Source organism: Aptenodytes patagonicus, chromosome 7, assembly GCF_965638725.1.
Source record: "Aptenodytes patagonicus chromosome 7, bAptPat1.pri.cur, whole genome shotgun sequence".
NCBI classification, from domain to species: Eukaryota; Metazoa; Chordata; class Aves; order Sphenisciformes; family Spheniscidae; genus Aptenodytes; species Aptenodytes patagonicus.
The window spans coordinates 37,023,317-37,037,757 of record NC_134955.1 but is presented as its reverse complement, the minus strand read 5'-3'; the positions used below and the strand labels follow the sequence as shown (position 1 = coordinate 37,037,757).

The 14,441-nt window shown below is 40.7% G+C and overlaps 1 protein-coding gene across 5 annotated transcripts in view; it reads left to right on the top strand.

Moving 5' to 3' along the window:
- The window catches only part of RYR3 (ryanodine receptor 3), a 285,143-nt gene that overhangs the window by 90,324 nt on the left and 180,378 nt on the right, over positions 1 to 14,441 (top strand). For all 5 annotated transcript variants that reach the window (XM_076344904.1, XM_076344903.1, XM_076344901.1 and 2 more), the window contains exon 11: positions 12,854 to 13,027. In XM_076344904.1, coding sequence (XP_076201019.1) covers positions 12,854 to 13,027 — 174 coding nt within the window. The remainder of the gene's footprint in view (positions 1 to 12,853; positions 13,028 to 14,441) is intronic.

The window sequence follows — 14,441 nt, the reverse complement described above, 5'->3', positions numbered from 1 at the left end:
GAATCTCATTAGAATGTTATTTATTCCAGCTCTACCTGTCATAATTGAATTCAGTTGAATTCAGTTCAATTGGACAAAATTCTGCCCTTGCTATTTGTGCAGTGTGTTGATAGGTGAATTGCAAAGAAAATATAGTTAGTGATTTCTAAACCATATGTTTTCAAACTGTGCTCTTTAGTGAGCTGGTAATTGCATGTTACTAGCTTTTTCATCGTTTCCAGCTGAGAAAAACAGTACAAGTGAGAGAGAATGAAGAATGATTATGAAGGTAGGCGAAATTAACTTTTTTCCAGAAAGTGAAAGGTTTTTACACCACAGATGAGGAGAAGTTTTTATGTGTTTTCATGATATTACTTATAAATAGTTGCCATAGCTGCTACAACAGAGTTTTTTCTTAAGTATGAGAAGGTAAATGTTCCATGTAATTCTGAATGCTGTATGGTCCTTGAAGGGCAGTGGAAAAGAATCTTTAAAATTAGATATATATTAGATAAAATCTAGCATTAAGGGTCTTAACAGGTGCTAGATTTTTGTTAGTATAATAAAGCAAATACTTCTTTTTAGCATGTTTAAAATAACAATGTTTATTTTATTAGTGTGACTGCATATGGTATGCTGAGAATTTTTATTTTAACCAATCAAAATAATTGAAAAACTGTCAGGAAATTTCCTTAGATTGCTAGATGCTCACCAAATATTTTTTGGTTCTTTTTTCAGTGTAAAGGCTATGCAGTGTAGACTGTACATATGATGTTGTGCAGGGACTTTTATTACAGCTGTAATTTTTTCCCATTTTTGGTAAATCATGGCACCCTGGTAAGGATGGTGATTATGCCAGAAATGCCGCAGTTACTGATTTAACATTGTGTTCAAATTCCTATAACGTACTCACTGCTTAATTGGACACCAGCTGTCCTGCAATTTCTTAATATTTTAATCTATGCATTTAAATGTATAAATTTTAAGTATATAAATTTTATGTTTATGTATGCATACTCATAAAGTAAATAATATCTGTTACATTGAATAAACATACCCGATTTTCTTACTCTTTTTGTTGAGGTGTGCCTCAAAGGCACATTAGTGAAATTTGTTACAATCCCCAAAATGACTAAGGTGAAGTACAATAGTAATTAATTATGCAGAAGTCAATAATGACCGTGTAATGCATTTATCCCTTCTACTGTGTTTGTACATAATATGGTTGTTAATGTACGTTTTTATATGAAATTCAAGTTCAGTGTCTCATCATCCTAGGATTTCTGCTGTCCTATATAGAAAGGAATATTTTCATCTCACAATAGGTTATAAATTTGCTTTTGCCTGTGCCAAGAATAAGAATACTTGTTTATTATCTGGGCAGGTGAGAGTGCACTGGCCCATGGGTAGAGACATTAGTGTTTCCAAAGGTGAGGGGAACAAGCAGTGATAACTCTTCCTGAAAAAAGAAAGGTGAGGTTTTGGAAGCGAATAAACCACAAAGATTGATCTGGACTGTAAGAAAGGAAGGACTCTTAAAGCAAAGTGCTGATTGCATACAGGTTGAGGGGAAAAAGAACTGTAGAACTAATAGTTAGACTAGGTATATGTAAGTGTGATTATCTTAATTTCTGCACATATGTATTTGTAAAACTTTGTTTTCTCTTGTTCATTTTCTCAATGAAGAAAGATTTTCACTTGCCTGAACCTTAATATGGCATGAATTAAGGGAAATTTCAAGATAACTGTCTAATACCTTCCTACCCAGCTGTGTACAGATCCTTAAAAATAGGGTGCTGGAATACCTGGCTGTTTACAGCACTCCTGTCCTTAAGAATCATAGAATAATTTTGATTGGAAAGGCCCTTGGGAAGTCATCTAGTCCAGCCTTCTGCTCCAGGTGGGGTCAAAACTGAATTCAGACCAGATTGCTCAGAATATACATTGCTGTAGAGTATCCAAAAGGAAATAAAACATTTCTCCATTGAGATATTCTTTCCAGTTCGGAAGCCAGCAAAAGGGTTTTTGTGGAAAAAAGAGATTATCTTTGCCAGTAGGCAGAGCTATGTGGAGTATACCAAATCCTCAAGGCTTCCCAGGAGCCTGTAACACATGACTTAGTCTTATTTTTCCAACAGTTGTTATAGAGGCCCTCTTGTTGAAAAAGCACACCTTCATCCTCAGTATTGTTACATACCACGTCAGCAGTCTTGTGTGTTCCTTGCTTTTCAAAACCTGTGATTGCATTCATAATGTATTTACTTTCACTGTTTTGTTTCCTTTTGCTGGGTAACGCTGGAAATTGAAACAGATATTTTAAACTATAAAATTCAAATTAGAGTTTCCCTTAATGTGTCCTTACATAAATAAGAATAGAAGGGAGCTTTTAAAAAAGTGAAAGAATATGCTAAAGAACATTATGGTACTGATTTAAATGAAAACAGCATATGCAATGTATGTCTGTTTACTGCAAATTACTGCAAACTAAGTTTACAAGCATCAGAAATTGATGGAAAACCCCCCAAAATATGCCTTTTGTTGGGTTTAATATGGAGCTTACTTTTGATAAAGTTTTAAAATGTCAACCTTTATATTTTAAGGCAACAGTTCTGTAATGCCTTGTGACCACAGAGACAGCAGTTTCCCTAGAGCAGATGGAATCCTGTTTTGAAATGGGATGTTCTCATTCCAGCACAGTACTTGGCTCAGTATACTCTGCTGAGCAGAACCTTGATTCTGTTTATAAATTTCTTTGAGAATAAACACAGTGAAGAACAAGAGCATATTTAAAACTATTTGTTTATTTTAAAACTGTTGTAGCCCAGAATTAGTATTTGAGATTTCATATTTTATTTTCATGATGGTATATACAATTGACAATGAAGAAGTTATTGGTGTAGTCTGAGTAAGTAACATTCTGACACATTCAAAAGTCACAGATGACTCATGCAGAAGGATTTGATATCATTTTAATATTACTGCCAACATGTATCTATCTTAGGGGCTCAACATGGCATTAGGATGTCGTAATAGTTTGGTAGTAATCATAAAGTTTATTTCATTTTTGGAATAAGATGATAGGTATTACAGAGTCCTTTACCTACAATTGTCTCTAAAAGTTCAAGTATTTATTTGTAAGTTCATATTTTACAATTATCACTTCCCAGTAAAGGACTGTCGTGGTTTAATCTCAGTTGGCAACTAAGCACCACGCAGCCGCTCACTCACTCCCCCCCACCCGGTGGGATGGGGGAGAGAATTGGAAGAGCACAAGTGAGAAAAAACTCATGGGTTGAGATAAAAACAGTTTAATAATCGAAATAAAATGATAATAATAATAATATGGTAATAATAATAATACACAAAGCAAGTGATGCACAGTACAATTGCTCACCACCCGCTGACCGATGCCCAGCCAGTCCCCGAGCAGCGGCCCCCCCCGGCCAGCTTTCCCCAGTTTATGTACTGAGCATGACGTCACATGGTATGGAATGTCCCTTTGGCCAGTTTGGCTGTGCCCCCTCCCAGCTTCTTGTGCACCTGCAGCCTTCTCAGTCAGTAGAGCATGGGAAGCTGAAAAGTCCTTGGCTAGTGTAAGCATTACCTAGCAACAACTAAAACATCGGTGTGTTATCAACTTTGTTCTCATCCTAAATCCAAAACACAGCACTGTACCAGCTACTAGAAAGGAAATTAACTCTATCCCTGCCAAAACCAGGACAATATCCACCCCTTATTCTATACCATCTATGTCATGCTCAAGTCTCATATTTTCCAGTACATTTTCATTAATCACCACCCCCTTTTTTTCAATATATATATACACACACACACACACACAGAGATATCATTCCCTTTGTCTGAGGGCCATCCCTCTAAAATGTTCGGTGAGTTCATTTAGTCCATGACTTCGGGCTCCATCTGTCATAATAATCTTTCAGGGCAGGAAAAATGGAGATGGTATGTGGTGTTGGATTGTTTCATGTTGAAGTCAGTTATGGTACCATCATCACTGTGCTTTGCTCGGTTTCATCGAAGTTCATTCTTCATTAATTTAGGTGATTCTTATTGTAATAACATTAGTATGGCATATAATATTATTAGTATGATTAGTATATCTGTGTATTATTAGTATAACTATTATAACTATAATTAGTACTTAACATCACACAATTCAGATCATTGGCTATTCTCACCCAAAATCAAATCCCCTTGAGGTACACATCGGACTTCCCCATCCTTCCGCATCACCCACAAAGTGCACCCAGGTCCTTCAGCAAAAGCAATCCCACGGATGGGTTTGCCTCTGCCCGAGGCAGGAATAACCCAAACTGTTTTCCCCAACATATTTTTTATGTGCACTACGGGGACTTTATTCCCATCTACAGTACGTAAAAGTTCTGACTGGGCAGGGCCAGCTCGATTGGCAGATCCCCTCATGTTGACTAACCAGGTGGCTTTTGCTAAATGCGTATCCCAATGTTTGAACGTCCCGCCACCCATTGCTCTCAGCGTAGTCTTTAACAGTCCATTGTATTGTTTGATTTTCCTGGAGGCTGGTGCATGATAGGGGATGTGATACACCCACTCAATGCCGTGCTCTTTGGCCCAGGTGTCTATGAGGATGTTTCGGAAATGAGTCCCATTGTCTGACTCAATTCTTTCTGGGGTGCCATGTCGCCATAGGACTTGCTTTTCAAGGCCCAGGATAGTGTTCTGGGCAGTGGCATGGGGCACGGGATATGTTTCCAGCCATCCGGTGGTTGCCTCCACCTTTGTAAGCACGTGCCGCTTGCCTTGGCGGGTTTGTGGGAGTGTGATATAATCGATCTGCCAGGCCTCCCCATATTTATATTTCAGCCATCGTCCTCCATACCAGAGGGGCTTTAACCACTTGGCTTGCTTGATTGCAGCGCATGTTTCACATTCATGGATAACCTGTGCAATAGTGTCCATGGTCAAGTCCACCCCTCAATCACGAGCCCATCTGTATGTTGCATCTCTTCCTTGATGGCCTGAGGGGTCATGGGCCCACTGAGCTAGAAATAATTCACCCTTATGTTGCCAGTCCAGATCCACCTGAGCCACTTCAGTCTTAGCAGCCTGATCCACCTGCTGGTTGTTTTGATGTTCTTCAGTGGCCCGACTCTTGGGTACATGAGCATCTACGTGACGGACTTTTACAACCAGGATATTGCAGCAATATCTTGCCACAATGCGGCAGCCCAGATGGGTTTGCCTCTGCGCTGCCAGTTGCTCTGCTTCCATTGCTGCAACCACCCCCACAGGGCATTTGCCACCATCCATGAGTCAGTATAGAGACAGAGCACTGGCCACTTTTCTCGGTCAGCAATGTCTAAAGTCAGCTGGATGGCCTTTACTTCTGCAAATTGGCTCGATTCACCTTCTCCTTCAGCAGTTTCTACAACTTGTCGCATAGGACTCCATACAGCAGCTTTCCACCTCCGATGCTTTCCCAGAAGCTGACAGGACCCGTCAGTGAACAGGGCATATTGCTTCTCATTTTCCGGTAGTTCATTATGCATTGGGGCCTCCTCAGCACGCGTCACCTCCTCCTCTGGCGATATTCCAAAATCTTTGCCCTCTGGCCAATCCATGATCACTTCCAGGATTCCTGGGCGACTGGGGTTTCCTATTCGAGCCCGTTGTGTGATCAGTGCGACCCACTTACTCCATGTAGCGTCAGTTGCATGATGTGTACAGGGGACCCTCCCTCTGAACATCCAGCCTAGCACCGGCAGTCAGGGTGCCAGGAGGAGCTGTGCTTCAGTGCCGATCACTTCTGAAGCAGCTCAAACCCCTTCATATGCTGCCAATATCACTTTTTCAGTTGGACTATAGCGGGCCTCAGATCCTCTGTATCCCCGACACCTAAACTCTAGAGGTCGACCTTGAGTCTCCCCTGGAGCTTTCTGCCAGAGGCTCCAGGTAGGGCCGTTCTCCCCAGCTGCGGTGTAGAGCACATTTTTTACATCTCATCCTGCCCGGACTGGCCCCAGGGCTACTGCATGAACTATCTCCCGTTTAATTTGTTCAAAGGCTTGTTGTTGCTCAGGGCCCCATTTGAAATCGTTCTTCTTTCGGGTCACTAGATAGAGAGGGTTTACAATCAGACTGTAATTTGGAATAATCATTCTCCAAAAACCCACAATGCCTAAGAAAGCTTGTGTTTCCTTTTTTTCTAATTGGTGGAGACATGGCTGTTATTTTGTTGATCACATCCTTTGGGATCTGACGACGTCCATCTTGCCATTTTGTTCCTAAAAAATGGATCTCCTGTGCAGGTCCCTTGACCTTACTTTGTTTTATGGCAAATCTGGCCTTCAGCAGGATTTGGACTATTTCCTTCCCTTTCTCAAAAAATTCTCCTGCTGTGTTCCCTCACATGATGATATCATCAATGTATTGCAGGTGATCTGGAGCTCCACCCTGTTCCAGTGCAGTCTGGATCAGTCCATGGCAAATGGTGGGGCTGTGTTTCCACCCCTGGGGCTGTCGGTTCCAAGTGTACTGGACACCCCTCCAAGTGAAAGCAAACTGTGGCCTGCACTCTGCTGCCAAAGGGATTGAGAAAAATGCATCAGCGATATCGGTTGTGGCATACCACTTGGCTGCCTTTGACTCCAGTTTGTATTGAAGTTCTAGCATGTCTGGCACAGCAGCACTCAGCGGTGGCATGACTTCATTTAGGCCACGATAGTCTACTGTTAGTCTCCACTCTCCATTAGACTTCCGCACTGGCCATATGGGACTGTTAAAGGGTGAGCGGGTCTTGCTGATCACTCCTTGGCTCTCCAGTCGACGAATCAGCTCATGAATGGGAATCAAGGAGTCTCGGTTGGTGCGATATTGCCGCCGGTGCACCGTGGTGGTAGCGATTGGCACTTGTTGGTCTTCGACCTTCAGCAACCCCACAACAGAGAGGTCCTCCGAGAGACCAGGCAAGGTGGACAGTTGTTTAATTTCTTCTGTCTCCAAGGCAGCTAGACCAAAAGCCCACCGGTACCCTTTTGGGTCCTTGAAATACCCTCTCCTGAGGTAGTCTATGCCAAGGATGCACGGAGCCTCTGGGCCAGTCACAATGGGGTGCTTTTGCCACTCATTCCCAGTTTGACTCACTTCGGCTTCCAATACAGTTAGCTGTTGGGATCCCCCCATCACCCCAGAAATACAGATGGGTTCTGCCCCTATATAGCTTGATGGCATTAGGGTACTCTGTGCACCGGTGTCTACCAGAGCCTTATACTTCTGTGGGTCTGATGTGCCAGGCCACCGAATCCACACAGTCCAGTAAACCCGGTTGTCCCTTTCTTCCCCCTGGCTGGAGGCAGGGCCCCTCTAATCCTCATCACAGTACTCATTTCTCATTTGTTGTACGTACGAGTCAGAAGTTTCTTCATTAATATCAGAAGTAAGGTCGGCCCTTCTACTCTCTCTGGGGAACTGCCCGCTGGAAACTGGAGCAGCAATTTTCCTGGAAGAACCTCTTTCTGTGATTGTTTTCCCTTGCAATTCACGTACCCGTGCCCCTAGGGCTGCGGTAGGTTTCCCATCCCACTTCCTCATGTCCTCTCCGTGGTCACGCAGATAAAACCATAGGGTGCCCCGTGGTGTGTACCCTTTATATTCTCTCTCTTGAGCAAAAGAACACTTACTTCTAATAGCCGAGATACTGGTCCGTACAAGTGAGGAGTAGGACCTATCCTCTCTGAGTTGCTGGATCTCCCGGGACAGTTTCTCCACAGCTGAGACGAGGGAGGAAGAAAGACTTTCCTCATTTTGCCGGAGTTGACTAGCCAATTCATCCACTGTTTGTCCCTCTCCATCTTTCCAGGTCATCGCTGCCAATGAATTGGCGTATGATGATGGTGAGCTCCTTATAAACTTCCGCCACATGGGTCGTGTGCACTTGACTTCGTCTGGATCTTTGGATAGTTGTTCATTATTCAGGTCATCATAAATCACCTCCAGCACAGCTAATTCTCTCAGAAACTGGATACCCTTCTCCATGGTGGCCCACTTGCTTGGGCGACATATGACATCTTCCTTAAAGGGATACCTTTCCTTCACGCTTGACAAGAGTCGCCTCCAAAGGCTGAGGACTCGTGCCCCTTTTCCAATTGCTTTATCAATGCCCCTTTCCCTAGAAAGGGATCCCAGCTGCTTGGCCTCCCTACCCTCTAATTCCAGGCTACTGGCCCCATTATCCCAGCATCGGAGCAGCCAGGTGACAATATGCTCACCTGGACGACGGCTGAAATCTTTTCGTATATCTCGCAGCTCACTCAGGGATAGAGATCGGGTGGTCACTGCCTCGTTTATGAGTTTTTCCTCTTCTTCCTCCCCGATCAGCGGCCGGCTCTCCTCCTGCTGTTCTCGTGATGGCCCTTCTCCAGGGTAGTCTGTCTCGTACACTTCTTCCTCCAGCCCCCTTTTAGAAGAAGCTTCTTCCTCCCTTACTAAACGAGCCGACTTCCGCTTCCAAGGTTTCTTCTTGTGTACAGGGGTGACTGATACCGGCACAGGCTGGTTCTTTGGTTCAGCCACAGGGCCTGTCGCCGGGGTCGGAGTGGCCGCAGTGCATGTCACCGGAGTCTGAGTGGCCACAGGGCCTGTCGCCAGGGTTGGAGTGGCCGTAGTGCGTGTTGCCCGGGTTTGAGTGGCCACAGGGCCTGTTGCCGGGGTCTGAGCGGCTGCACAGCATGTCGCTGGGGTTGGAGTGGCCGCAGGGCGCGTTGCCCGGGTCTGAGTGGCCGCAGTGCGTGTCGTTTTACTGTCAGATCCAGAGACCTTCTCTTCCCTTTGAGGGTACTGAATGGTGTTGAACAGGGCTCGGTAGGCATGGGCCAGGCCCCAGCACGTTGCAATGATCTGCGTCTCTCTGGAGTTGCCAGGGTGACAGCATACTTTGTCCAAATATTCTACTAACTTTTCAGGATTCTGCACTTGCTCAGGGGTGAAGTTCCAAAACACTGGGGGTGCCCATTGGCCTAGGTACTTGCCCATCTTGTCCCACACACCCTGCCACTCATAACTATTCAGCCTTGGGGCAGATCTCTGGATGATATTCTTAAATTGCTTACCAACTTTAGACAAAACCGAAACAATATTCCCAAGAAGTACCAATAGAAGTATCTTAACTGCCCAAGGATGCTCAAAATACTGAAAAGTTACTGTAATGAAGGAGGAAACATCATAGAAGAAGGTAGTGACACTGCCATTCTGTATTTCCTCCGTAAAAAAACTCTCAGAAAAGTTACTGCAATTGCTAGTTGTCTCCACGAAATGGTCTCCGTGGTACAGTAATGGCTTCATTGCGAAGTTTACATGCCACACTAACGTCAAGGTCAATGTTCTAAAAACAAACCTCACAAGCGAGACATCACTAATCACTGCAGACCACAGCAAACTGCAAAACCCAACACCAATCTTTAACATGTACAGCAGGAAAAAGAGCGCGATGCAGATTATACAAATCAATATCGAGAACAGAGAAACCAACATTGTGACCCACAACTATTAACAGATATAAGTTCCTTAATACACTCCGGTTAATCTGTTATTATCTCAAACCCTTCGTGCCCCACGTTGGGCGCCAAAAAGGACTGTCGTGGTTTAATTTCAGTCGGCAACTAAGCACCACGCAGCCGCTCGCTCACTCCCCCCCACCCGGTGGGATGGGGGAGAGAATTGGAAGAGCACAAGTGAGAAAAAACTCATGGGTTGAGAGAAAAACAGTTTAATAATCGAAATAAAATGATAATAATAATATGATAATAATAATAATACACAAAGCAAGTGATGCACAGTGCAATTGCTCACCACCCACCGACCGATGCCCAGCCAGTCCCCGAGCAGCGGCCCCCCCTGGCCAGCTTTCCCCAGTTTATGTACTGAGCATGACGTCACATGGTATGGAATGTCCCTTTGGCCAGTTTGGCTGTGCCCCCTCCCAGCTTCTTGTGCACCTGCAGCCTTCTCAGTCGGTAGAGCATGGAAAACTAAAAAGTCCTTGGCTAGTGTAAGCATTACCTAGCAACAACTAAAACATCGGTGTGTTATCAACTTTGTTCTCCTCCTAAATCCAAAACACTGTACCAGCTACTAGAAAGGAAATTAACTCTATCCCAGCCGAAACCAGGACAGCACTGCATTTCAAATACGGTATTAAGCTATTTTTTCTACTTATTGTATATGGGAGGAGAAAGTAGAAGTTAAAATTAAAATCACCATTTTTTTTTCCTCTTGCCTACTGGGGTGTAGAAATGCATACAGCAAAGTATACAGAATACAGTAAGCCCACTAGCAAGATAGGTAAGCTCAATATATCAGTCCTCTGCTCTTATATTTATAGACCTTTTATCTTTTTCTTTTTTTAAATTGGGGTAGCCTATGGCAGTACTTTTAATGCAATAACCGTGTGCAACACCAAAAAATACAATTTTAATTAGCTGGCGCAGATTAGGTTTAATAAGAGTTCAGCAGTCAGGTTGTCTTACCATTCTTAGGGGTATGTAAACAAGCTCTTAAGTTATCAAGAGTTTTTTCCCTACTGTGTTTTTACAAGACAACTGTTGAAATAACGTTGTAAAGACATTTGGGTTTATTTGTCCTGTTCACACTGCCATTCCTTACCGTCTTTCTATCATGTAGGAATCTATGATTCTATGAATTCTCTCATTTTCTAAATCTTGTTCTTCTTCTAGTATACTAAATCTCTTGTGAAAACTGCATCTTCGACAGCTTTGCCCTCAAGTTTCTTTGTTCATTCCTTCTTTCTTTTTTTATTTTTTGTTACTGTTATTTTTCCTTTGCCATTTTCCAGACCCATGATGTGATTTGTTTTCTTCAACTTGATTCATTCATGGCCTGAGGGAGTTAAACCGAGAATAGGTTGTGAAGAGTGGGTTTTGAAAGATAAAGTGTTTGGATATTTTGCTGCTAAGATATGTACAAATATCTAGATAAGAGATTTTTTTTTTCCCCTTCTCCCCCGATAATCTTTATCTGACTATACTTTTCAAATGTTAGAAAATATACCCTCTCTTTGCACACTGCCATCAAATGACTTGGCTGAAATCCTAGACAAACTGGTCAGAGCACAAAGAACAAAATGTCACTAAAAGGAATTTATGCTGTATTGTTTAAAGTGAGAACAGCCTTCAGGCTCCCAAAATCATTCTAAAGCTTTATTTCTGAAATTCAAAAAATCTTGTTTTTTCTTTACATTTAGTGTTGTCAAAAGGATCAGTATCGCTCAATTTTTTTTTTAAATAGTAACTTAATTAGGATCACTTGTTACCACATTATGATTTCTTTAATTTGAAATTTTTGGTGCAGATGCAATATTTGAGAAAAATACTTTCATCTGCAGGGTGCTATGTAAAGCCAAATAATTAATTGCTGACAGTTAATAAATTTGTGCTATTTTATTGTATTTTTCATTTAATGGCCTGACCGTAAATGCGTATTGAAAGAGTTCATCTTTATCTGTACGTGATAGTGCAGTCCGCATAAATATGATGTGACATGATTTCCCCATGGTCTTGATATTGTAATGTTATCCACAAGGAATGTCTTGTAATTTCATTCTACTTCATCTTGGCTTTATAATGCTATCAGTTTCAACTAAAACTATTGTTGAAATGTGACAGGTAAATTACATGTAAATGAAAGTAGATTAGCATACTTAAAGTAGAACTTCTCTTTACTCCACAGATGTTGAACATTCAGTAAACTGAATTGAAATACAAAAACCTGTTACACATATAATAATTTAAACTGTGTATCAATGTCTAACATATTTTGTTTACTTAGCAACAAATGAGCAACTATCTACACTTAAGATTAAGTCCATCAGCATTTGAAATCATAGAGAAATGATATAATCTAATTACTGTATTTACTTAAGAGTTTTTTGTTTAATCACACACAGGCACATGCATCCATAATTTGCTATTACAGAATTTGCTGCATAATTCTGTTGTTATTCTTGAATTCATTTTTGAAAGGAAAACTATTTTATTTTAAAGAAAAAGGTACTTGCTTTTGTGCTGGAGACTTAAAATCCTCTGGTTGTGAATGAAGAATAATGGGATTAAGAAATAGGTTGGGCTTAAAAATTGTACTGGGTATTCCAGTCGAGCATTGACAAATGTCTTTAAAAGAGATCTGAAAGAATCCAATTCCTCTTACAAAGAGGATAAATAGAAAAATAAAATAAATGTAAAAAAAATTAAGAAATGCACAAGTAAAATAAATGTAAGAGTCAAATTGTACTTATTTTAAAAATTAATATTTTCTTCTTTTCTGGTTGTTGCAATAGAGAGGCATTATTCCAAGTGAAGTTTCTATCTGCATATACTATTTATAAGCAAAATATTCTTTAGCATAAAAATATTCTTTAGCGTAAAAATATTCTAACTAAATTTCAAAATAAGTTTCTGCTCATTTTTCTTTCTCATATTTAAGCTAAAATTTGAAAATCTTAGTAATATAGAATTCTACAGACTCTACTAAACTGAAACTTTAATTACATCAGTAACTCAATTATTGATTAGGTTAGGTTAAACATTTAGAGGTTTATATATATATCTCTACATGGTAATGGATTTTACTTGGTTTTTCTTGCTTCAGTGAAAATGATGCTTCAGGTTTGAAATTATTTTTAATCAGAATCTGACTAATTAATTGGATAGAAACAGAAATTATGTGAAATGAAATTTAGCTGCATCTTAACAACATAAGTAGCATAAACATTGTTCAGTGTTGGAATGTGTTTCAGTGTAGAATTCAATGGTTTATCCTGTTCCAGTACAGAGATTAAATGCCAGCTTCTATTTTATCTTCTTAGGAGCTAAAAGAAAAGCAGGATTCCAGTCTTAAACGTGACATTGATGGAATGGGAGTCCCAGAAATAAAGTACGGTGATTCAGTCTGTTTTGTCCAACACGTGGCCAGTGCCTTATGGTTGACTTACAAAGCACAAGACGCTAAATCAGCACGTTTAGGTCCCTTGAAAAGAAAGGTAATGTTTGAGGGGTTTTTTAATTACTTGTAAAATGAGTGTTAGTTGCATAACACTTTTGGTCTGTCCTGTTTTTTGCCATTCTACCAATGTGGCAATTGTGGGTTTAATAGTTTTGTGCTGTTTTATTGAAAATGGTGTGAATGTTTCATTCTGAAAGTGAAAACAATGGTGGATATTAACATAACTATGTAACTGAAGAAAAACTTTGCCACTAAGAAATGTATTTAGCTATTTTCCTTGCCAGACGAAATTACTAATTTGGGCTCAATTTTTACTTTTGACGCTTCAGTAAAATATGGAAATTTCTGATTTGAATGGTCAAATCTTTTTTGAAAATCTACAGTTAACTGTTTAAGGGCATAAACTTGTAAGTCATCTTACACTCCCTGGTGTTTTAGATTTTTTAATTGAGTATGTTGTATGAAATGGCAATTAAATTTGTTACTTAAGAAATGGCCCTAGAAACTCCTCAAGTTTCTTAAGGGATATTAACGAACAGTTTCCTGCCAAAATCTTAGATATAATTCTGATGTGGCATCGAGAAGGTCTTTCTCTCAGCTTTTTGATTGTAGGGTACAAGTATATTCTTAATTAGGGGCATATGACCTGTTATCTCTTCAAATTATGTTTACATTTCATTCAGAATTAAGGGGTTTAGTACTAGTTTCGCATTACCAAATGATCCTTTGATTCTGTATTCATAGATTTTTACAACTTGAACCTATCATTAGAACATGAAAAAGAAAAAAAAAGTTCATTACTGAACAGAGGTTGGAATTCTTCTTTAATTACCTGTATGTATGTACATTCACAAGAGGATACCCATACACAAGCACTGTAATAGAAAAAATGAGGGCCTCAGCACACCCTTGGCACAATCTCATTTATTTATGCAGCACACATGGTCATATATGGGCAGTGAGTGCCCAACCCCTTCACCCCTTCTCGGCAACCTGGCTGATCAGAGAAATTCCTCTTTGTATACCAGTCATTCAGTATTTTCTTGATAAGAGTTTTAATCATACAATGATGGCCTCTTCCTTTCCCATGCCAGTATTGGCTATGGGATTCTGTGTCCTCAGAGGGTCCAGTTTTACTTCTTGAAAAGGCAAAATGTAGATTCTTTGTCTGTATTCAGTGAAGAATTTTGCAATAGCTTCTTGTGAGGTTTAGTATTTTTTTCCCCCAGTTTTCTGCTCAGCAGCAAGGAACTAAAAGAACCTCCATAATTGCCTGTCACTTTCATTCTCCTTTCAGACTGTTTCATTCATGTTCAAAGACTCCAAATCTTTTGTTGCCCTCTCACCTAGAGAATTCTCTCCTGTTAAATGCCTTCAAGCAGAAGAAAACCCAAACCTTCTCGCTTCCTGTAATTGATATTCCTGTGGAGGCAAGAAAGAGTTTTTCATCC